Source organism: Oenanthe melanoleuca, chromosome 28 (genome assembly GCF_029582105.1).
Source record: "Oenanthe melanoleuca isolate GR-GAL-2019-014 chromosome 28, OMel1.0, whole genome shotgun sequence".
NCBI classification, from domain to species: domain Eukaryota; kingdom Metazoa; phylum Chordata; class Aves; order Passeriformes; family Muscicapidae; genus Oenanthe; species Oenanthe melanoleuca.
The window spans coordinates 2,782,305-2,801,605 of NC_079361.1; the positions used below are offsets into that span (position 1 = coordinate 2,782,305).

Consider the following 19,301-nt stretch of genomic DNA (forward strand, 5'->3'; position numbering starts at 1 on the left):
CCTCCAGGCCGCTGGTGCTCCTTACATTTGCCCAGGCTGTGACTGAAAAGTGACCTCACTGAAGATTTCATCCACGTTAAAATGAAAATATGCACAGTCTGCCAACTGGGGCATAGTGCAAGCTAAGAAAAGGTTTCATGCAGATAAACTTTGCTCAGTTACTCTGCCCTGTGCTTGTATAATCCTCCTAGGCCATCTTTTACAGCATCTTTTACTGTTACCTTACATTTTAAAATTTTTTTTGAACTCTTGTTGGTTTGAATTGGATGGCATTTACCTTCAAGATTAATTTAGCTTCAGAATAATCTATTTAGTTTCCAAGCTTTAGAACAGAAGCTGTCCCTCAGCTCATGGCCATCACTTCATCACAACTGATCTGTGATTCCTGGAGCCTTGGATCAGTGCTAAGACAAAGCAATTATTCCACTCTGCAGCTAAAACCAACCCAAATACAAATGGAACTTCCAAAGTCTTTTATTGTAGTCCTTACACGGCCGAGCTGCCCTCCAGAGGGGTGGACTGAGAATCCTGAACCCTGGAGAATGTGTTCATTTCACAAGATCCTTCATGTATTTCCAGCCTTCCACTGTGTATTCACAGGCCCTGGTGGGAGCTACAGACAAGGCAGACATGACTGTGTGCACTCCTGCAAGGAAAGCACAGAAGGATTACCCCAAGATCACCATCATTCAAGCCAAATTTCCCAATTTCCCACACCACCTCATATCTCTTTAAGCCCTGAGCACTTCTGACACATCAATTCCAACTTCAGGGTCTGTACATGAGTTAAGACAATTACAGGACTGAGCTCAGCTCTTTGTTTAAGCCCTGTTTTATTTCTGGCCTTGCCACAGACTCCATGGTGATGCTGGACATGTCACAGTTATTTGTGGATTGTGTTTCCCCATAATTACATGAAGACTCTTTGCTGCACCATAAAAACTAAATATTGCTAATATTTATAACATGCTTTGGCCTTCAAACAAAAATGTCTAAAATTCTGGGAACAATGGGAATGCTCATCCTTTCTCAAAAAGTTCAGACTCAGTTAGTGAGCAGTTATTTTACCTTTATTCCAGGACTTAGAGATGGAAAACTCAAATTTTGGAGCGGGTGGGAGCTAGAAAGAAAGAGAGAGACAAAATATCAGCACTTGAGGGGTTTCACTTGGAATTCACATCACCCTGGCAAAGCCTCTTGACCTCAGATTTCAAAAATACTTAGGTGCCTGCTCTCCATAAGCCTCAAAAGAGACCAGACATGATGCTTTAAGTCTGGGCTTTGCACTTTCCTGCAATGCAAAGTAGGTACAAAAGGTATAACATATAATTTAAGTGCCCCTGAAAAAAACAAATCTACGGTTGTCTCTGTTAATTTATAGTTGTCTATAACAGGAAAAATGCTTTTCAAACTTTAAGCAAAGGCCTCTCCTTTTCTGAGGATTTTAAAGAGGAGAGGCCTCTTCAAGCAATTTAAATTCAACTTGATGAACTCTTAGCAATGTAAGAAATTGGGAGGGTAGTATTTTGATTGTTTTTATTAAAAACATGTAGGATCCTTCAGAAGCAGCTTGGAAATACACTACACAGTCAAATACTTCCCAGAGCATGTTTGCAATCCCCTCCTTGACCCTGCACAGGCTGGTTACCCCTCTCAAACAGAAACAGCATCTGTGAGCAATGTCTCTGTCCCAAATTTAGAATTTTATTCACCTTCCATTTTAATCCTCTTCAAAATACTTGCCATGTGAAATCGAGTTTAACAGTAAAACTCCTGCCAGCCTCACTGGAATGAGATTACCACCCCCATATTTTCTCTCCCTGATTCAGAGGAGGTGTCTGTGTTGCAGGGATCACCTGAGCAGCCCTTACCTCCCAGCCCAGGTAATTTGTCCACTCCTCAATAGCTGGAGGCAGCGTTTCTTGAGCTTTTCTGAGTGCTTCAGCACCTTCTGTGCCACTGCCCAGCAGCCCCTGGTCATATGCCACATACACAGCAGCTCCAGCCAGGCCTCCTTTGATCAGAAACCTGAAAGAATTGAAAGCACAACAGTTCAGTTTGTGTTCTGACAATCAGTGCATCTCTCTTAGTGGTTATGACTGCCAAAGAAGGTATCAAAGAAGAAATCTCCTGTCTTACTGCAAGCAAAAATCAACAGAAAAATACCTACCTGTGTTCCTTGCCTTCCTAGGACAACTATTCCCTGTCAGCCCCTTGAATTCACTCCTAATTCACATTTTATCAGTGATGGTTTTTCAGTATAAAAATGAGAAAGTGTCAAGTTCCTCAAGAGCATGTGCCACTTTTGAAATCCTGAGAATCACTGGCATATTCCTCTGCTAAAAGCAACTAAAGATTCTGCAGTGGGCAAGCCATCCATGTCAATGGTGTGGTTCTTCCTGATAAATCTGATATTTATCTAATAAATCTGACAGACACTGATATCTTGTTAAGCTCATTATAGTCCAGTGAACACCTGGCCATGGTGTTTGCATTGCCAAGGCTTTTACAGTTTCCCTGCATGATGTGCAGTCACCAGTTTTACAGCTGTGATGGCAACCTACAAAAGGGAAATATGGAAAGAGAATATTTAGCCTTTATTGGCATTTCCATTATAAATAAGAGATCTGAGGTGATGGCTTTCCCAGACTCACAGGGAAGAGAGATGTTTTCCCTTTAAAAAAAAAAAAAAAAAAAAAAAGCAAAAGCTATGGTACAAGGGGACAACCCAAAACTTGGCAGACAGCGGTACTGCAGCAGTAGGACATACAACACATACAGGAAAGCTGACAATCAAGTTTTTAAGTCATGTATTCACACGCATTTCGGGGAAAAGGGATTTCTCTGCTATAACGCAGTTCTCCCCAAGGATACCCGTCTGCCCTCCCTCGCTGTGGGTGCAGGCTCAGCTCCCAGCGCCGCGCTGATCCCGGTTGTGGTACGTGTCTGTGCTCGACCCCAGAGCGGCAGAGCCGTGCAGGAGTGCGGGCACACACGGGGAGCGGCGGGGCCGGGCAGGAGTGTGCGGGCACACACGGGGAGCGGCGGGGCCGGGCAGGTGTGCGGGCACACACGGGGAGCGGCGGTGCCGGGCAGGAGTGTGCGGGCACACACGGGGAGCGGCGGGGCCGGGCAGGAGTGCGGGCACACACGGGGAGCGGCGGGGCCGGGCAGGAGTGTGCGGGCACACACGGGGAGCGGCGGGGCCGGGCAGGTGTGCGGGCACACACGGGGAGCGGCGGGGCCGGGCAGGTGTGTCCGGGCACACACGGGGAGCGGCGGGGCCGGGCAGGAGTGTGCGGGCACACACGGGGAGCGGCGGGGCCGGGCAGGAGTGTGCGGGCACACACGGGGAGCGGCGGGGCCGGGCAGGAGTGCGGGCACACACGGGGAGCAGCGGTGCCGGGCAGGTGTGGGGGCACACACGGGGAGCGGCGGTGCCGGGCAGGTGTGTGCGGGCACACACGGGGAGCGGCGGGGCCGGGCAGGTGTGTGCGGGCACACACGGGGAGCGGCGGGGCCCGGCGAGGCCAAGGGCGCGGAGCGAGGCGAGCACAGCCGAGGGACAGGGCCTGGGGCGGGGCCGGGGAGCGCTGAGCGCGGGCGGCGGCATGAGGTGCGGGTCGAGAGGGGAGAACGGGGGGGAAACGGCGTTCGGAGGGTGCGGGAGGGCAGGGCCGGGCGGGCAGAGGCCCCGGGACTCACTTGACAGCGGGAAACAGGCGGGCGGCCATGGCGGCGGCGGGGCCGGGAGCGTCACGTGCCTGCACGGCCCCGCCCGCGCCGCCGCCGCGAGGGCCGTGAGGGGCCGGGCCGGACTGTGGGGCTTGAGGGGCCGGACAGGGCCTGAGGGGCTGGGCAGGGCGTGAAGCCATGAGGGGCGTGAGGGGCTGGGCAGGGCTGAGGCCATGAGGGGCGTGAGGGGCCGGGCAGGACGGGGTAGGTCGTGAGAGGCTCGGCAGGGCTGAAGCCGTGAGGGGCCGGGTAGGACTGGGCAGGGCTTGAGGGGCCGGGCAGGGCTTGAGGGGCCGGGCAAGGCTGAAGCCATGAGGGGGCCGGGTAGGGCTGAGGCTGTGAGGGGGCCGGGCTGAGGCTGTGGAGGGGCCGGGCAGGACCGGGCAGGGCTGAAGCCGTGAGGAGGCCGGGCCAGGATGGGCAGGGAATGGTTGAGGCTGTGAGGGGGCCGGGCAGGACCGGGCACGGCTGAAGCCGTGAGGAGGCCGGGCCAGGATGGGCAGGGAATGGTTGAGGCTGTGAGGGGGCCGGGCAGGACCGGGCACGGCTGAGGCTGTGAGGGGCCGGTCGCTGCTCCTGCGCGTTGTGGCGCTGTCCCCGCTGCTCGTTTTGTCGCGCTGTGTCGCAGCGAGGTGGCAGAGCAGCTCACCCAGAGCAGCTCATCCCGCTGCTCTTCTTGTCCACACAAGGCTCCGTCCCCTGGGCTCTGCCGCCGCCTCCCTCCCGAGCCCGGCTGCTTTGGTGTCACTGCTGCCAACTGGCATCAGTCTTTAATGAATTAAGGGTTCTCTAAGATTAGACACGGGGGGTTATTTTTTCTCCTTTGAGCTCGCGGTGTGTGGAGGCTGGCTCTGAGTGCAGGAGGCTGTGGAAATTGCCGGTGAAAGACCCTTTTTATTCTTCACCAAGGTGGCTGTGGCTCCCAGGGCAGAGACCTCTCAGCTGGGCTCTCAGTTCTACAAAAGCCTTTCTGTGCCTCTCGCAGGTTGGCTCCAGGCATCAGAGCAAGGAGAACACGGTGTTATTTTGGCTGAAGTGCTCAGCTTCAAGACTTCACTTTGCTCCTCACAGCTTGGAGGGATATGAAGCCAATTGGAAAAGTGCTTTGTGCTACAGGGGTTGTAGCTGGGCTCATAGCTTTCTTCTGGAAAGACGACTTTAACCCAGGTAGGCTCACCAGGGGGATGATTTCAAGCTGAAATATAAGTCATACAAGGGAAGAATTTGAATTTCCAGACTTTGATTGATGGTCTCATTCCTGTCTAGTCTTACTAGGATTGGTGGCCCCAAAGCCATATTTCATTCCCAGAAATAAAGAGAAACTTGAAACAAAGAGGAAGACAAAATGGTTTAAGAGCAGGGATCCTGCTATCTCTGGCGGGGGGAAATGGCACTTTGCTCTTTTTATGTTTTGGCTGTAAATTCCTTGGTGTACAGAACCATCTCTATGGGTGTGCAGTGCCTGGAACACGAGAGCTGATGTGTCTCCAGACTGATGGCAGGGTAAATGATATGCAGAAGGCACATAGCCTGGTTTCTGGTTTATGTTGTACAGCTTCTTAGAAGATGAAAAACAACTTGGTTCTTGAAAGATTTTGGTCTAGCAACCCAGGCAAAGGCCCTGTGACACAGGTAGCTGGCATCATCATGTCATTGCATCATCAGTCCTGCCTCTTCTAGTTTTGGAGAAGCACCAAGAATTTTGAGCACTTAGGTGCATCTTTCTTCTTTAAAGCTCTGCCAGTAGTTAAGGGCAGCTCCTCTGCTGCTTTCTTCACTTACTTCTGTATCTTTTATTCTCTTTCCCATAAAAAAGAGAGCCTGTCTGGTGCCCGTGTTCTCGTGACTGGAGCCAGTGCTGGGATTGGAGAGCAGATAGCATATCACTATGCCAGATTTGGTGCTGAAATTGTGTTGACTGCCAGAAGGGAAACTGTGCTGCAGAAGGTAAGAACCTCATCCTTGTATGGGGAAAAGACATGAGAGATTCAGGCTTTTACCAAACCTACAAAAATACTAGTTGTCAGCATGATAAACTTTCTTTTGGAACAGTTAAGCATAAGCCCAGAAGAGAAGCTGACCAGTACAAGAAGATGCAAATACAGTGCCTGAGCTTTTAACTGCCTGAACATTTATTTATATGAGGGAATGGTGTGAAGCTGCATCAGGGAAAGTTCAGGTGGGACATTAGGAAAATGTTCTTCACTGGGAGGCTGATCAGTCACTGGAGTAAGTTCCCCAGGGAGAAGTGGTCATGGCACCAAGCCTGTCAGAGTTCAAGGAACATCTGGGCCACATCCTTAATGACATGGTTTGGTTTGAGGGAGTCCTGTGAGGAACAGGGATTTGGATTTGATGATCCTTAGGGGTCTTCTTCATCTAAGATACTCCATGAGCTACAATTTCTGTGCAGTATTGTGCTGCTTTTCAGAGTCCAAAATTGTTCTATTGGTAGGTGTTTTGTTAAAAACACAAGAGTTTTTGTAGGTTAAATGCTTTTTGACCAACTCAGACAAGACTTCTTAATCTGTAATTTATGAAACAGGACAATATTTAGAAAGGGTCACTCTTTTAACTGTGGGGATGTGTGACTTCCAAGGAAATTCTTCACTGTGAAATTATGCAAAAGGTGAGTTGGGGACAGTGAGCATAATAATAGTTCCTAATGACTGGAAGGTATTATTTCAGCAAATAGCTAAAACTGCACATCATTGCCAGGCACATTCACACACTCAACATAGCAAAGGGATTATGAAAGATGAATTTTTTCCAGTTATTTTGGAAAGAAGGGAAGAACTTAATCTAAAGCATAACCCTAGTTCCAGAAGATTTCTCCTGAAGAAGATTGTTTTTTTTTCCAGTGAATCTTGATTCTGTCCCAAAGTAGATGGTTTAAGGAGACAGTTAAATAGAGGTAACACTTTGCAGTATGCAGATTCAAAGAATGAGCTCTCCATGGCCCAAACAGCAGTAGATTTTAAATTAAAGTGTGTCTCTGTCCAGAACTGACTCTCACTGACTGCAGTATGTGCTTTATGGTGCACTTTCCTTCTACTATTTTTCCAAATAGTTTAATCTTTGGGTTGTGTTCTTTTTCAAGGTGATGGAGAAATGCCTGACACTTGGAGCAAAGAAAATATTTTATATTCCTGCAGATATGTCTTCCCCTTCAGAGCCTGAAAAGGTCATTCAGTTTGCTGTCCAAAAGCTGGGTAAGCATCCTGGGCATCTCTGGCTTTCAGGTGTGTGCACAGTTCTCATTCTAGTAAGAGCTTCAATTCCCTGAACTGAGAAAGGTGTTAAGGACATAGATGTACCACCAGAACTAAGTTCTGAGCCTGAATCATGCTGAAACATCATTCCAGGGAGTTGCTGTCAAAGTCAAACAATTTTCCTTTCGGTTCTACTCCTGAGGAACAGTCAAAGCTGCTCCCAGATGGGCATATTTAATCTGTCTTCATGGTAAAGCACTTCCCAGCCTCCTGAGGGAGTGGTTCAGCCCTCCTGGCATTTCTGAGCTCCCTGGTTGATGGGCAGGGGATGTCCTTGTGTGACTGCTCGTTCTGCTCTCCCAGGGGGCCTGGATTACCTCGTGTTGAACCACATCGGCACAAATCGTTTCCAGGAGTGGACGGGGGATGTGGAATACACCCGCTGGCTCATGCAGGTGAGGCTCCAGCTCCCTGCAGCTGGGTGAGCCTGGCACCTGCTGGGACAGCTCTGGGAAGCTCCAAGGCAAACCCCAATCTGTGGCAATGGTTGAGAACAATCCTTTTACTTCATTCATTTGAAGTCAAGCAGTTTGGAGGCTTTGTTGTTAGAGAGGTGTTTTGCTCAGATGGTGTACATGTGTGAAGAGGAATGTTTGGGAAGAACTTCAGACTTTTTCCTTCTGTCCTTCTTACCTCCCTTTAAGCCCAGGAGTTTAGGATTGCTGGGCAGTTCCAGGCAGTTGTGTTTAGCTCAGGAAGGTCTGTAAGTGAGCAGCCAGCAACTCCTACTGGTCTGTGACACATGCATAATTGCAGAACACAAAGCTGTTTGAAATGGTGTCTGCCATTTGAGTCTCTGTTCACAGATTTAGAGTTTTCCTGTAGAATTCACCCTGGTGCCAGGTTTTGGGGCCATGGAAATGAAGAGCTGTTTTCTTGATTCAGTCTTCTTCATTCAGGTGGGTCATACTAGTTTCTATTTCATTTTGGAAGGAGGCATTTTACTGGAGAGTGGGAACTTAGGAACATAGGTAAGAAATTCTTATAATTGAAGAGAGCAGTCAAGCTCTGAAGATGTGCTGAATTTTGTGCCTCATTGTAGTCTGAGCTCAGTCAAGAGAAACTGAAAAGGGGAGCAAACTGAGACTCTGGTGTCTTTGGTACGGATTGCAGAGTAAAGAACAGTGTAAAGAAATACCAGGGACAGTTAATTGTATTTTGTCAGGAAATGTTAAAGCTTGGCTTGTTAAAGCCCAGGAATAACCTTTGCTCTGAATCTTCTTCACTGCTTTTTCTGGAATCTGAAAGATTCATGGATGCAATGTTTATCCCCATCTTTAGAGATGATTTTTCTCACTTGATGTTTGAAAATGCAATTCCAAACCATGCTCCTTTCCATTTCTGACCACTCTATTGACTTTATTGGCTCATGCTTTCGAACACTACAGGTCTATATTTATCATTCCAGGTGAATTTTTTGAGTTATGTGGCTCTTGCAACAGCAGCTCTTCCCACCCTGGAGAAGAATAGAGGTGCTTTAGTGGTTGTTTCTTCCCTCACAGGTTGGTGGCTTTATCTGGAGTAAGTGCTGGCCTCATGGAAATGATGGTTTCCAGTACTGTTCATATATCCTGTTCATATTTCTCTGTTGTTCAACTCCTAAACACATTTTCAAACTGCTTTTCATGATATATAATAATATTATAATAAATATATAATGATATATGTATTCTAATATACTTATATAAGGAAAAAGTCACCTGAACAGAGCATGAGTTGATACAGTATGACAAAGCCTACCTCTTTTCCCAGATTCCCTCTCCATGGATCCTCCTTACACCCAGTTTCCTGGTGATTTACATTCTCTCTTTTCCCTCTCCAGGGAGAATGCCCACTCCCTTCACCACTTCTTACTCTGCCACCAAGTTTGCACTGGATGGATTCTTCAGCTCACTGCGCCACGAGCTCATCATGCAGAAGAGAGATGTGTCTGTCACACTGTGCATCCTGGGCCTGATTGATACTGATTCAGCACTGGAGTACACCAGGTATGTATTTGTCTGCAGGAAAACATCTCTTCTCGAAAGCATGCAGAAAAACGCACAGCAACTCTGTTTGAGAGGGTGTGTGTGTGTTTGGGGAGAGTGCAGCTGCCTGGGCACACCACAGGGGGGCTGTTCACTGTGGAACAGGAGCAGAGCCTGTGGGGTCAGTGTGCCCAGCACAAACCCCAGCCTGGCTCTGAGGGCCCCTCTGCCCGTTCCCTTGCAGGGGCAAAGTGCACATCAGTGCCTCCCCTGCTCCCGAGGCCGCGCTCGCCATCGTCCGGGGCGGAGCCACTCGGGCGCACGAGGTTTTCTACCCGCGGTGGCTGCAGCAGCTCTGCTGCCTCTGGGCTCTGTTCCCCAGCAGCGGGAACCACGTGCTCCGGACTTTCTATAACTACAGCAGTCCCTAGGGATGCCCAGGATCCTCATTCTGTATCCCTTCTACTCACATGCCTGCATCCCACTGAGCATCCTGCTCAAACACTGGTGTCACAGGAGCAGGGCAGCAGTGGTGGCAAAGTCCCCTTTTCCTAACATGACTCGTGCTCTCTAATCCTGCTTCACCATGGTTCTGCTGCTGCTACCCATCAGTCAGAGATCCTTCCCCCTGTTCACTCTGCCTCCCATCTCCCCTCCTCCTTCAGCCTCACCTGCTCTAACTGCACCCAGCCTTTTCTCAGCCCCAGCAGCTTTAACCCTGTCTGTCTGCACAGGATCTCCTGCAATGTCTGTACATTCCTGGGCCATCCTCCTCCAGTTTAGATTCCACTAACTCTCTTGCTTCCCCTAAGTAGAATTTTAATCTCTATTTTAAATAAACAAGTTTTTAATGTGTTGGTATTATGTGTTGGTGCTTCCTCTGTGAAGAAACATTGGTCCCCTGGATTCTGTGGGCCAAGGCCTGTTTGCTGACCCCATGTGACCTGTTAAATTAGCCAGGGCTTTGGCAATGTCTTCAAGTGTAAGCATTACCTAAAAGCAGGTGCAACTAACAACATGAAATAGAGCCCAAATTACTTAGCAAGTAAAACTTTTATTAAATAAATTTAGGATTTTTTTTTTTACCAGAGTGAGGAATTTGACATTGACAAAGCTTGTATCGCACCTGTAACATTGTACAGTCACATCAGTAACTGTGATGGAAGAAACTGTAAATGCTTGTTTTAAACCAGCTTGATCTAGGATTCCCAAAGTCCTTTTTTTTTCCCATTTTGCATTTGTTCATCTTTTTTCTTTTTTTTTTTTGTTTTGTTCAAAATTAGACTAAGTTTAAACTTCATGAAATTACTTGTAGCAGAAATAAAGTACATTATACAAATCACATACATAATAGATGTTAAGTATAAAAATGGTATTTACAATAAGTAAACATGGACTATAGAAACACACAGACTCTCACAGCTTCATTCACCTCTCATAAACTCTCAGCGTCAGACACATGAGGGTGCTTGAGGAGATCTGAAGGTACTTAAAGGACTGTGCCACAAACACCTGAACAAAGGGCAAACTGGAGGAGAATGAGAGTTGGCCGAGATTCTCCAAAATCCCCATAGCTCACTTCAGCATCAATTGCACCAACTTTGCCCCACCAACTCTCTGTCCCTATTTCAATGTGCTCACACACCCTCACACACACACCAATGTTTGTGGTACCTTATCAAACTCTGGAATACTGAAATCGTTCATTCCTAATCACTCTGGGGTTTGTTGGTCTGTTCTGCCTTGCTTTCCTTTCCTTATTCTTATAGAAACCTGAAGAGACTGTTCCAAACTGTTCAAGGGATGTGCCTTGTCAGGATGACACACACACCCCACTCCCAGGGGATCTTTTTTAAATCCAGTTCTGAACTACATTCTGTGCTTTAGAGTTTGTGTATATAGTGTATAGAGCTGTCCCTACATATATATATATGTGTATATATATATATGTATATGCTGCATAATGTATAATCTGTCTCTTGGAGGGGGTGCTGGGGAAAAAATCCCAGAATGGAACCCTCTTCCATCCTATTTTCCTTGCATCTGCTGGGGAAAGCTTTGCAGCGGGTGCATGAGGAGAGTCCTCCTGAACTGAGAGGGAGAAAACGTCCTGTGTCATGTGGAAGGAGAACTGCCCACTGCCAGTGCTGGTAGCGACACAGGGAGGCAGTGTGCAGCCCTGGGAGCCTCTCTGGCTGTGCTGGAGATTGCATCTGCTCACACTCTCTCATCCTCTCCTGCCTTCATCAAGAAAATGCTGTTGCCATGGAGAGCTGTGAAACACGGATCTGTGCCATGTGTGGGGAGGCAGTGCAGTTCCTCTAGGTAAGGGGACTGGTTTCCTGTGCTTTCAGCCTAAGGAGGGAGTGCTCAGGGTAGGGCTGGCACCACATCCCAGGAGCTTTGTCTGCAGCAGCCCTTGGAAAGGTAAGACAGAGCTCTCCTGATCCTTAACCAGGCTGGTGCTAAGGTGGATGAATGACTCAAGCTGAGCAGCTGACTGTGCCCTAATCCTGGAGGAATGTATTTCTCCTTCTTGCTCATGTTGAGCAGAGTGATGTGCTCTCTCTCTCTCTCCCCCAACCCACCCCCAGCCCCCTCTTTCCAAAATGTTCAGGCCTATCTGCAGTGCATGCTGAGAAGACACTGTTGCAAAGGCAAACCCCTAATTTCCAAAACCTCTTGTAAGCACTCAGTCTCTGAATGGAAAAGTTTGGTCCTGTGAGCTAGTTTAAAAAAAAAATAGAGACTGTATATATTTATAGTTATCTATGAAAGGGCCAGAAACAGAGCAGGAGGGAGGGAGGGACAGAAGTAAATTTCCACACATCACTGCAGTAACCTAGAGACACACCATGGGTTTGCTTGGTCCATGTTCTCCAGCCACACCCCCAGAGGAAGAGCTGTGTCCCAGGGGCTGCTGGTTTGCTGGTCCCTTTGCTTTGCACCACGTTAGCAGCAAATATGCGAGTCCAGGCGTGGCAAGAATCTTCCTCCTGGGCAGACATTGAGCCTTCTCTTTAATTGCATGTCTTGGAGAGGAGGGGAGGAGGAAGATGGGGTGGGTAAGGTGGGAAGCCGAGGAAGGAAAGGAATGGTGTCAAAAGAGTCGATAAATTTACTGGCCTCTCTGAAAATCAACCTGAAGCAGGAATTCTTCCTCTGGACTTTCCCTTCACCTGAACAGAAAGGGAGGAGGGAGGGAATTGGGAGATTAGGAGGACATCTATGCAAACCTCAGGCTTTGAGCTGCTGCTGCTTAAACGTGGAAGACTCTGACCCAAAACAGATCAGCCCTCCCTTGCTCCCCATCTCCAGGCTGGCAGGAGCTGGCTCTGGGACAGCAGTCCTGCAGAGTCTCACCTTTTCTCTGCTTTTCTGTGATCCCTGTAATCATGGGATTGTCTCTTCTTACCCCAGAAAGCATTCTGTGCAGACTAACTTCAGGGCCCATGTAACAAAACTACTAACTGAAAACTACTGGGGTTTAATACCATTTTATGTATTAAAAGTCAAAAAGCCTTTTGGGAGCAACTGGACATCAAAGTGAAACCTTGCTTAGACCACAAACAGCCACTGGAGCCATCTGCCTGTCAGAGCCCTGAGGGCATCCACAGGCCTTGATGAACTTGAGCAGCCCCACCTGCACTGTCTGCTCCAAGAGCCTCATTACAGCTCTGTGCCATCAGCCTTTGATACACAACATGGAAGTGCCAGTCAGGACAGTCTCCACCTGTCCAAGGACCTGTCCTGTCCATGGATCTCTTTACCTGGGCTCCAACCCCTGCCTTCCCACCTTGATGTTTGTGATTGTCTTTAGAGACCTGCCTGCCAATCACGGCACTATGTCTGACCCTGATCTTGACTCTGGCTTGGCTTTGGGCTTGCCCCATTGCCACAAATTTGCCTGATGATTGTTGAACCTGGCCATCATCTCCAGGCTGGCTCTGGTCACCCTGCTCAGGTGAAGCCTCTGCCTCCCACTCTGCAGGAGCAGCTGGAGCCCTGAGCAGAGCTGTGCCCTGCTGGGGCAGTTTACCTGTGCTGCAGAAGTGACTCCTGCTTGCTCACTGCTGTCAGTAGGGATGGTTGGCATCCTTGGGCCGTTTTAACTGCACCTTCAAGCGTTTCATGCCAATCTGGAAGCCATTCATGGCCTGGATAGCAGTCTGTGCACTGGATGGGTTGTCAAAGCTCACAAAACCTGATGGAAGGACACAGGGTGGATGACAATGGCACTGTTGGTGCCATGCCCTCTGTGAGTGTCATTGTTATTGATCATGTTTCCCTTGCCTGCACTTACCAAAACACTTGCTCTGGTTGGTGGCACGATCCATGAACACCTTGGAGGAGATGATATTGCCAAAGGGCAGGAACATCTGCATCAGCTCGTTGTCTCCAAACTCCTGGGGGAGATGGTAGATGAAGAGATTGCAGCCTTCAGGACCTGCAGGTACAGGGGCAATGGGGAAGGACAAAACAGAGAGGCCCCAGAGGGCAGGGGAAGAGAAATGGGCTCAACTCACAGCACAGCACTGGAGAAGAGCCCTAGCACTGCCTCCCTCTGCTCTGACCTCCCCGTGCTTGTCTCTGTCACTGCTCCAGGAAGGGATCTGAGGGGTCTTGAAGAGCAACTGGGAGACTCCATAAAAAACTGGAGCTCCTGGAGAGCAGATTCTCTTTCAAAGCTTGCCTAGCTCCTACACAGGGTGCTGGACACAGCCAGCTCTGAATGTCTGGGTGCTGTTCTGCTGGAAGGAAATCAGCTGAGGTGAGAGCTCACAGCTGCCCCAGTCCCAGAAGAGTGGCAGGCACTGCTGTGTGAAAGCTGCTGCTCTAACACTCCCTCCAGTGTTGCCTTCAGCCCAGAAGCCACAGCCTTAACTGGAAACCTCCTGGAGTGTCACACATCCAATTTATGGGCTGACCTGGTCCTGTCCACTCCTTCACTGGCTCCTTAGGAGCACAAGCAGTTGCTCCCTTGCTGACACTTGCTGTACCAAAGAGGTGCAGAGAGAGAATGCCTTTGCCTCCAAATTCTATTCAAGCCAGTTTTGAAGTAAGTTGAAAATAAATTCAGTAGGCTATGAAGGCTGAAAAGAGAGGAGAGTACATAGGAGAGGCAGGTTTAACTGGTTCCACTGTGGCACCAGCAAAGAGAAGGATGAGAGCTCTTTGCTCCTGAGTGCATAAGGGAAGGTGCTGACTCTCGTCCCCTTTGGTGTGAAAGGGGCTCCAGGGCCTACTGCCCCTTTGCACCTGGCAGCATCTGGCCAGATGTGAGGTCAGGAAACATCCTGTGATCCTTCTCAGTCCACTCACTGCACACATGTGGTTGTTTCCATACCCCACCTCCAGCATTAAAGATCAGTGCACAAAAATTAGTGCTGTCTCCTCTCCATTGGCTCTGTTGTGCAGAACATGAGCTCACAAATCCACAAATCCCACCCACAGCACCAGACACCTCTTGCCCTCTGCTCCTCACCTTCTCGCTGCTGCTGCTGCAGGATGGGAGGCTGCTGAGGGATGCTCTGTGCAATGGGGGTGATGGTGGTGGTTGGATACACAGCTGTAGCCCAAGGAGACAGAACAAACCATTTACCTGAGGATCTGGTCAGCCACACAAGGGCCTGAGGGAGACAAGGGAAGCTGGTACCTGCATACTGCTGAACTCCTGTGAAGGCTGGGTGCAAAGTCTCTGCTACTGAAGGGCTCTGGGCTGCAGAGAAAAAACACAATCAGAAGCACAGTAAAGGGAATCACTCATGCACTCTGTGTGTGTAGTTTTGTTTCCCACCCTCACCCCCAAGTGAGTCTCAGTGCCTGGCTGAGAGGGAGCTACAAAAGTGTGGGGAATCCAGAAAAGAGGAACTAATTGCAGCTTCTCAGGTCTCTGCATGGTGGGGGTTTTTATTGCTCTCAATACCTGAATATGGCACAAGGCCATTGGTGTAAACTGTTTCCAAGGTTGGATGCCCATTTGGGAATGGTACCACTCCAGTGAATCCATTGGAAATGGGTGCCACCAGTCCTGGCACAGCTGCTGTTCCCAGGAGAGGTGGTGAATGTAGCCCTGGAGAAGAAGAGAGGACATCCCATGTAAGTCAAGGTCCCACAAAGCCCCTGCTCCCCCCTTCCACCTGCCTGCCAAGACTGCTGTGTATGAAGCCATTATCTCTTCTATTTGGCACGTGGAGATGACAGACTGGTGCTAGAGCCTTCACAAAATTAAGAGGCAGCACTAGTGGGAAGAGTGTGAGAAGAACTGCCAGTCCTGAGTGCTGTCAGAGCTTTGGGGGGGAGCATCTTTGATGTGGGTTTGCACAGCACCTGGCATGACACAAGCCTGTTCTGACAGGGGTTTGAACCCCAAATGCATCATTGGGATGATGATCATGAGCATTGTAACAGCACTGCTGACCTCAGAGTCACCACAGTGCTGGGAACCCCTGCAGCAAAAATGTACAGCTGTAGGGCAAGAGGATGCGTGTAGAACACGTGAGGGTGTCAGGGGGTTGCAGGAATTTGTGCAGAGCAGAGACTGCTGTGCTCGGGGGCTGCACTGCTGGGAAGGAGCAGCCAGTGCAGCTGCAGGGCTGGAGGTGCAGAACTGTTTTACCTGGGCTGGGGCAGGAGCTCCCCGGGCTCACCTGACGCTGGAGCAATGGGCGTGGCTGGCAGCCCGTTGAGACTGACGGCCCCGATCTGCTGGATGTGGCACGGCGAGAAGGCGACGCCCGGGCTCAGGTAGCTGCCGTGGGAGGTGGAGAGAACCGTGGTCTGCTGCTGCATCAGCTGCAAGGCAGAGCTGCAGTCAGGGCCCCGCAGAGCTGGGGCAGGCTGTGCACCCAGCCTGGCTGGCACCTCCCCCGGGTCCTGCCACCTGCCCCGGAGCTTCTGACACCGCCAGAGCTGCTGGGGGGGGCACTGGTGGCTGCTCTGCCCAGCACAGTCCCCACTGCTGGGGCCCACCAGGTGCCTGCAGCCACACAGGGCTGTCCCTGCTGCTGTGGGACAGTGACATTGCCACCCTGGCAGCCCCAAGGGCTGGGCACAGCTCCCTGTGCTGCAGGCAGGGGACACAGCCCAGCCCACAGAGCCAGGGCCATGGCTGGGCACCCCCATGGCTCACTCAGCTGGACACAGGGCACAGGGACCAGGGCACAGGGACCAGGGCACAGGGCACAGGGACCAGGCCAGGCCCCTTTGGCCCAGAGAGCTCCTGCAGTGGGGAGGGCTCAGGGCTGTGCCCCTGCACCCAGCAGCACCATCTCCCCACAGGCTCTGTGTCAGGCCCCTCTCACCCTCACTTCTCCCGGGACAGTGCCAGACATTAAATAACACAGCTTTGCCTCAGAACAGAGCCCACATCCCTCTGCTTTTGCCCAGCCTCCATGAGCAGATTGTGCTGGGAGACAGGCAGGGCTCGCTCTGGCACGGGCACCCTGCTGTGCAACCAGGTGTGTGCCCAGACCAGGTCCTGTGTCCTGCTTTGCCCTCAGAGGTCTGGCTCTGATCCCCTGAGCTCAGCCTGGGCCCTGGCACTGGCCTGCACCCTGGGCCAGGGGACATCAGCTCCTTGTGGTGCCATGACACACCTGCCAAGGCAGAGATGCACAAAAGGAAGGGTGGGAGGGCTGGGAGGAGGGTTAAGAGAAGAAAGAAATCCTTCTGGTCCTATCTGACCATCATGGGGAGCATAAGATGCCCTCAGAGTGCAGTGGCAAAAAAGACTTAGTTCCGGATGCAAACTTATCCAGCTTTTTATCAGCTTTGTCTTCACATCAATCAAGAAGAGCAAGGCAGGTACAGGCATGGCTCTTAGGAAACCAGAATTTCTCAGGAGGAGCTGAGGGGTGACACAAGGCAAAACACAAGGAAACAACAAAATTTTCCTGACATTGGCACATCCCAGAGTCTGCTTTGCAACACAAACACACAGCTCTTCACAAAGGGCTGGATCAGGAAGGACTTTGGCCCAGGGCTCAGCAGAAGGATCTGGTAACTATGAAGAGTTCATGCCTAGCTAAACCTCCCAGTTTGCTCCACACAGAAGCTGATCCTGGCTTTTGCAGAAAAAGAAGAGGAATTTCATGGCAGGGCTGCCTCTGTAAGCTGGTACAAGCAAAGCCACAGGCTGGAATTGGCTTGAGCCCTTTTTGGGGATGGGTGAGTGCTCCCAGACCCATCCCAACACTGGTGGGGGCACTGACAGCACAGGGGTCCCTCCTGTGCCACTCATTCCAGAAAGGACAAGCCCTGCTCTCACCTCTCTGAGCACCCCTGGCTCCCTGGGCTCAGCCTGAGCCTCTCTGCCACAGCCCCAGTGCTCCTGCTGCTGCCCCCACACTGTCCCACCCCAGGCTGCAGGAACCAGCACACTTCCTGCTCCGGGAATATTGATCTTCTCTTTTCTCATTAATGCCTGTTCTGTGCTGGGCTCTGGTTGGACCAAGGCCTCCACCTGGCAGCATGAGCACCAAATTGGCTCTCTGGAATTGTTCTCATCACTTACATAAAATTACCATAATGAACCATAAGAGCAGAAATAAAAGGTGGGGGGGAGGTGTGAACAAATTATGTTTTGTGTTTGGAACTAATTGATTTATGATATACAAGAAATATTCAAGCATTATAAGCACTTAGTAAATTGCTCTAGCTGCTTTTTTAAGACTTCAGGCCTCTTTTGTATTGGTAATTTTTTTTCAGCTCCCAAACACTTCCCTGAGTCCAGCTGAACTAACTTGCTGCACAAAATGAACTCATTTGCAGAGGCACCTGGGATCAAAACCTGATTTAAGCACTGAAATAAACTGCTTTCAGATGCTTAGCCAGTTGTACTTCCCAGATGAGACTTTTTATTACAGTTTCAGCTAATATGCACTGTTTGGTTATTTTAAGTACCTTACTTTGCATATTTGCATATATCTGAATAACTTTAGACTGAACTTAGTGTATGATTATTTCATGTTTAATTTGAGATAGTTTTTGAAGAAGGTTATTAATATAAATTTAAAACAGACAACTGAAAACAAAGCAAAAACAACCCAGGCTAAACTTCTTCCTAAACCCCTGGGGACCACTTTGGCTTGGTAACTCAGCAAACCCTGTGGGACAGGGAGAGGAAGCTGTTGTGTATTAAATGATGGCTACAAGAACCTGTGATGCCTCTGATGCACCAGCAGCACTCACTCCTGCTTCAGCCACATCCAGAATCCAGGTCCAGCTGCATCTCCCAGCCCTGGGGGGACCCTGGGGGCAGCAGCTACTCCTCCAAGCCCAGAATCAGGGAGCCATGAGGGATTTTGGGGCTTCCCCTGAGCCCTGGCTTACCAGAGGTCCCATCTCCCAAGGGCTGCCCATGGCAGAGCATTTTGAGGAACCATAAGGAGACTGAGCATGGAAATCTCTCACTTTTGCCCCCACTTTCAGAGATGTTCAATGGCATTCCAAAGGCTGATTCCCTCTCCCTCTGATGGTGGCACTGTGTGTGTGGGACTGGCTGGGATCTCTCCTCCAGAAGGGAGAACAGAGAGAGGATGGCACAAGAGAAGAAACAGTCAAGTGTGAGGTCAGTGCCTCGGGGGAAAAAGATGGAGAACCAAACCCAGTAGAAAGTAAAAGGAAAAGAAGGAAAAAATCCCCAAAAAGTGGGAGACAGGCTGAGTCTGGAGTCAAGGGGAAAGCCAAAACAAAGGCACAGAGCAGGAAGGCCAGTGAAGAATCAGAGAGAGCAGCACAGTAACAGACACAACTGAGGAGAAAGAAGGTGCAGACAAGCAAGGAGGCACAGCTTAGACCTGACTGCCTTCTTGTCATCAGCAGGGGCTCCTGAAGATTAAACACTGAGTCTGGAAGCTCTTGCTGCTCTTCCTCCTTACACAGCCTGGACCTCAAGCTGATAAAGCACCTCCTGCCACCATAACCTCACTGTGTGGTCCATTCCTGCCTTCTCCTCCTCCACCAGCACACCTGGCCCAAGGCAGGGCCATCTCTAGGACAGCAGGAGACACCCAGGATGGTATCTCATGGCTGACCCACAGCTGAGATAAGCTACAGCTTCTGACCTCAGGTGCAGCTGGTCCTGGGCTGGACAGAAAAGGAGGATCCTGGCAAAAGGTGGTACCTGGTCACAAAGGGTTCTTCAAATAACCTGTGTTGGATCAATCCTATGTTTGGATTGCAAATTTACCCAAAGTTATGGATCCTCATAAGTATTTCCTTTCTTCTCATCCATACTCTTGCCATACACTTAAAATGCATTTGGCAGTTTCTGGTGAATCTTTGAGGAAACAGCCAATAATTGAGAAGCAGTTCCTTCTCTGTC

General features: G+C 50.0%; 3 protein-coding genes across 13 annotated transcripts in view; 1 reads left to right on the forward strand and 2 right to left on the reverse strand.

The window, feature by feature from the left end:
* Window positions 1-458: 458 nt before the first annotated feature.
* Window positions 459-3,817, reverse strand: MICOS13 (mitochondrial contact site and cristae organizing system subunit 13). The gene is made up of 4 exons (XM_056512636.1): window positions 3,706-3,817; window positions 1,872-2,028; window positions 1,069-1,120; window positions 459-646 (listed from the first exon to the last, which is right to left on the reverse strand). Exons 1-4 carry the CDS (start codon window positions 3,732-3,734, stop codon window positions 549-551), a joined length of 336 nt encoding a protein of 111 aa, XP_056368611.1. The 5' UTR covers window positions 3,735-3,817; the 3' UTR covers window positions 459-548.
* HSD11B1L (hydroxysteroid 11-beta dehydrogenase 1 like) lies at window positions 2,035-10,576 on the forward strand. 8 transcript variants are annotated; one of them, XM_056512630.1, is made up of 8 exons: window positions 2,035-2,938; window positions 4,721-4,902; window positions 5,552-5,682; window positions 6,836-6,947; window positions 7,311-7,402; window positions 8,416-8,509; window positions 8,830-8,995; window positions 9,219-10,576. In XM_056512630.1, exons 2-8 carry the CDS (start codon window positions 4,818-4,820, stop codon window positions 9,403-9,405), a joined length of 867 nt encoding a protein of 288 aa, XP_056368605.1. In that variant the 5' UTR covers window positions 2,035-2,938; window positions 4,721-4,817; the 3' UTR covers window positions 9,406-10,576. The 8 variants fall into 8 exon arrangements, with proteins under 8 accessions (XP_056368605.1, XP_056368608.1, XP_056368609.1 ...); XM_056512633.1 differs by lacking the exon at window positions 2,035-2,938 and adding an exon at window positions 3,409-3,448; XM_056512634.1 differs by lacking the exon at window positions 2,035-2,938 and adding an exon at window positions 3,918-3,939.
* A 1,348-nt stretch (window positions 10,577-11,924) lies between these two features.
* CELF5 (CUGBP Elav-like family member 5) overlaps window positions 11,925-19,301 on the reverse strand; it is a 34,380-nt gene continuing 27,003 nt past the window's right edge. For 3 of the 4 annotated variants that reach the window (XM_056512622.1, XM_056512621.1, XM_056512619.1), the window contains 7 exons: window positions 15,625-15,769; window positions 14,901-15,047; window positions 14,631-14,693; window positions 14,460-14,543; window positions 13,278-13,421; window positions 13,014-13,178; window positions 11,949-12,153 (listed from right to left, as the gene is read on the reverse strand). In XM_056512622.1, coding sequence (XP_056368597.1) covers window positions 13,051-13,178; window positions 13,278-13,421; window positions 14,460-14,543; window positions 14,631-14,693; window positions 14,901-15,047; window positions 15,625-15,769 — 711 coding nt within the window. In that variant the 3' untranslated portion in view covers window positions 11,949-12,153; window positions 13,014-13,050. Of the gene's footprint in view, window positions 12,154-13,013; window positions 13,179-13,277; window positions 13,422-14,459; window positions 14,544-14,630; window positions 14,694-14,900; window positions 15,048-15,624; window positions 15,770-19,301 lie in introns of all 4 variants that reach the window. The other variant, XM_056512620.1, reaches the window with a different exon arrangement.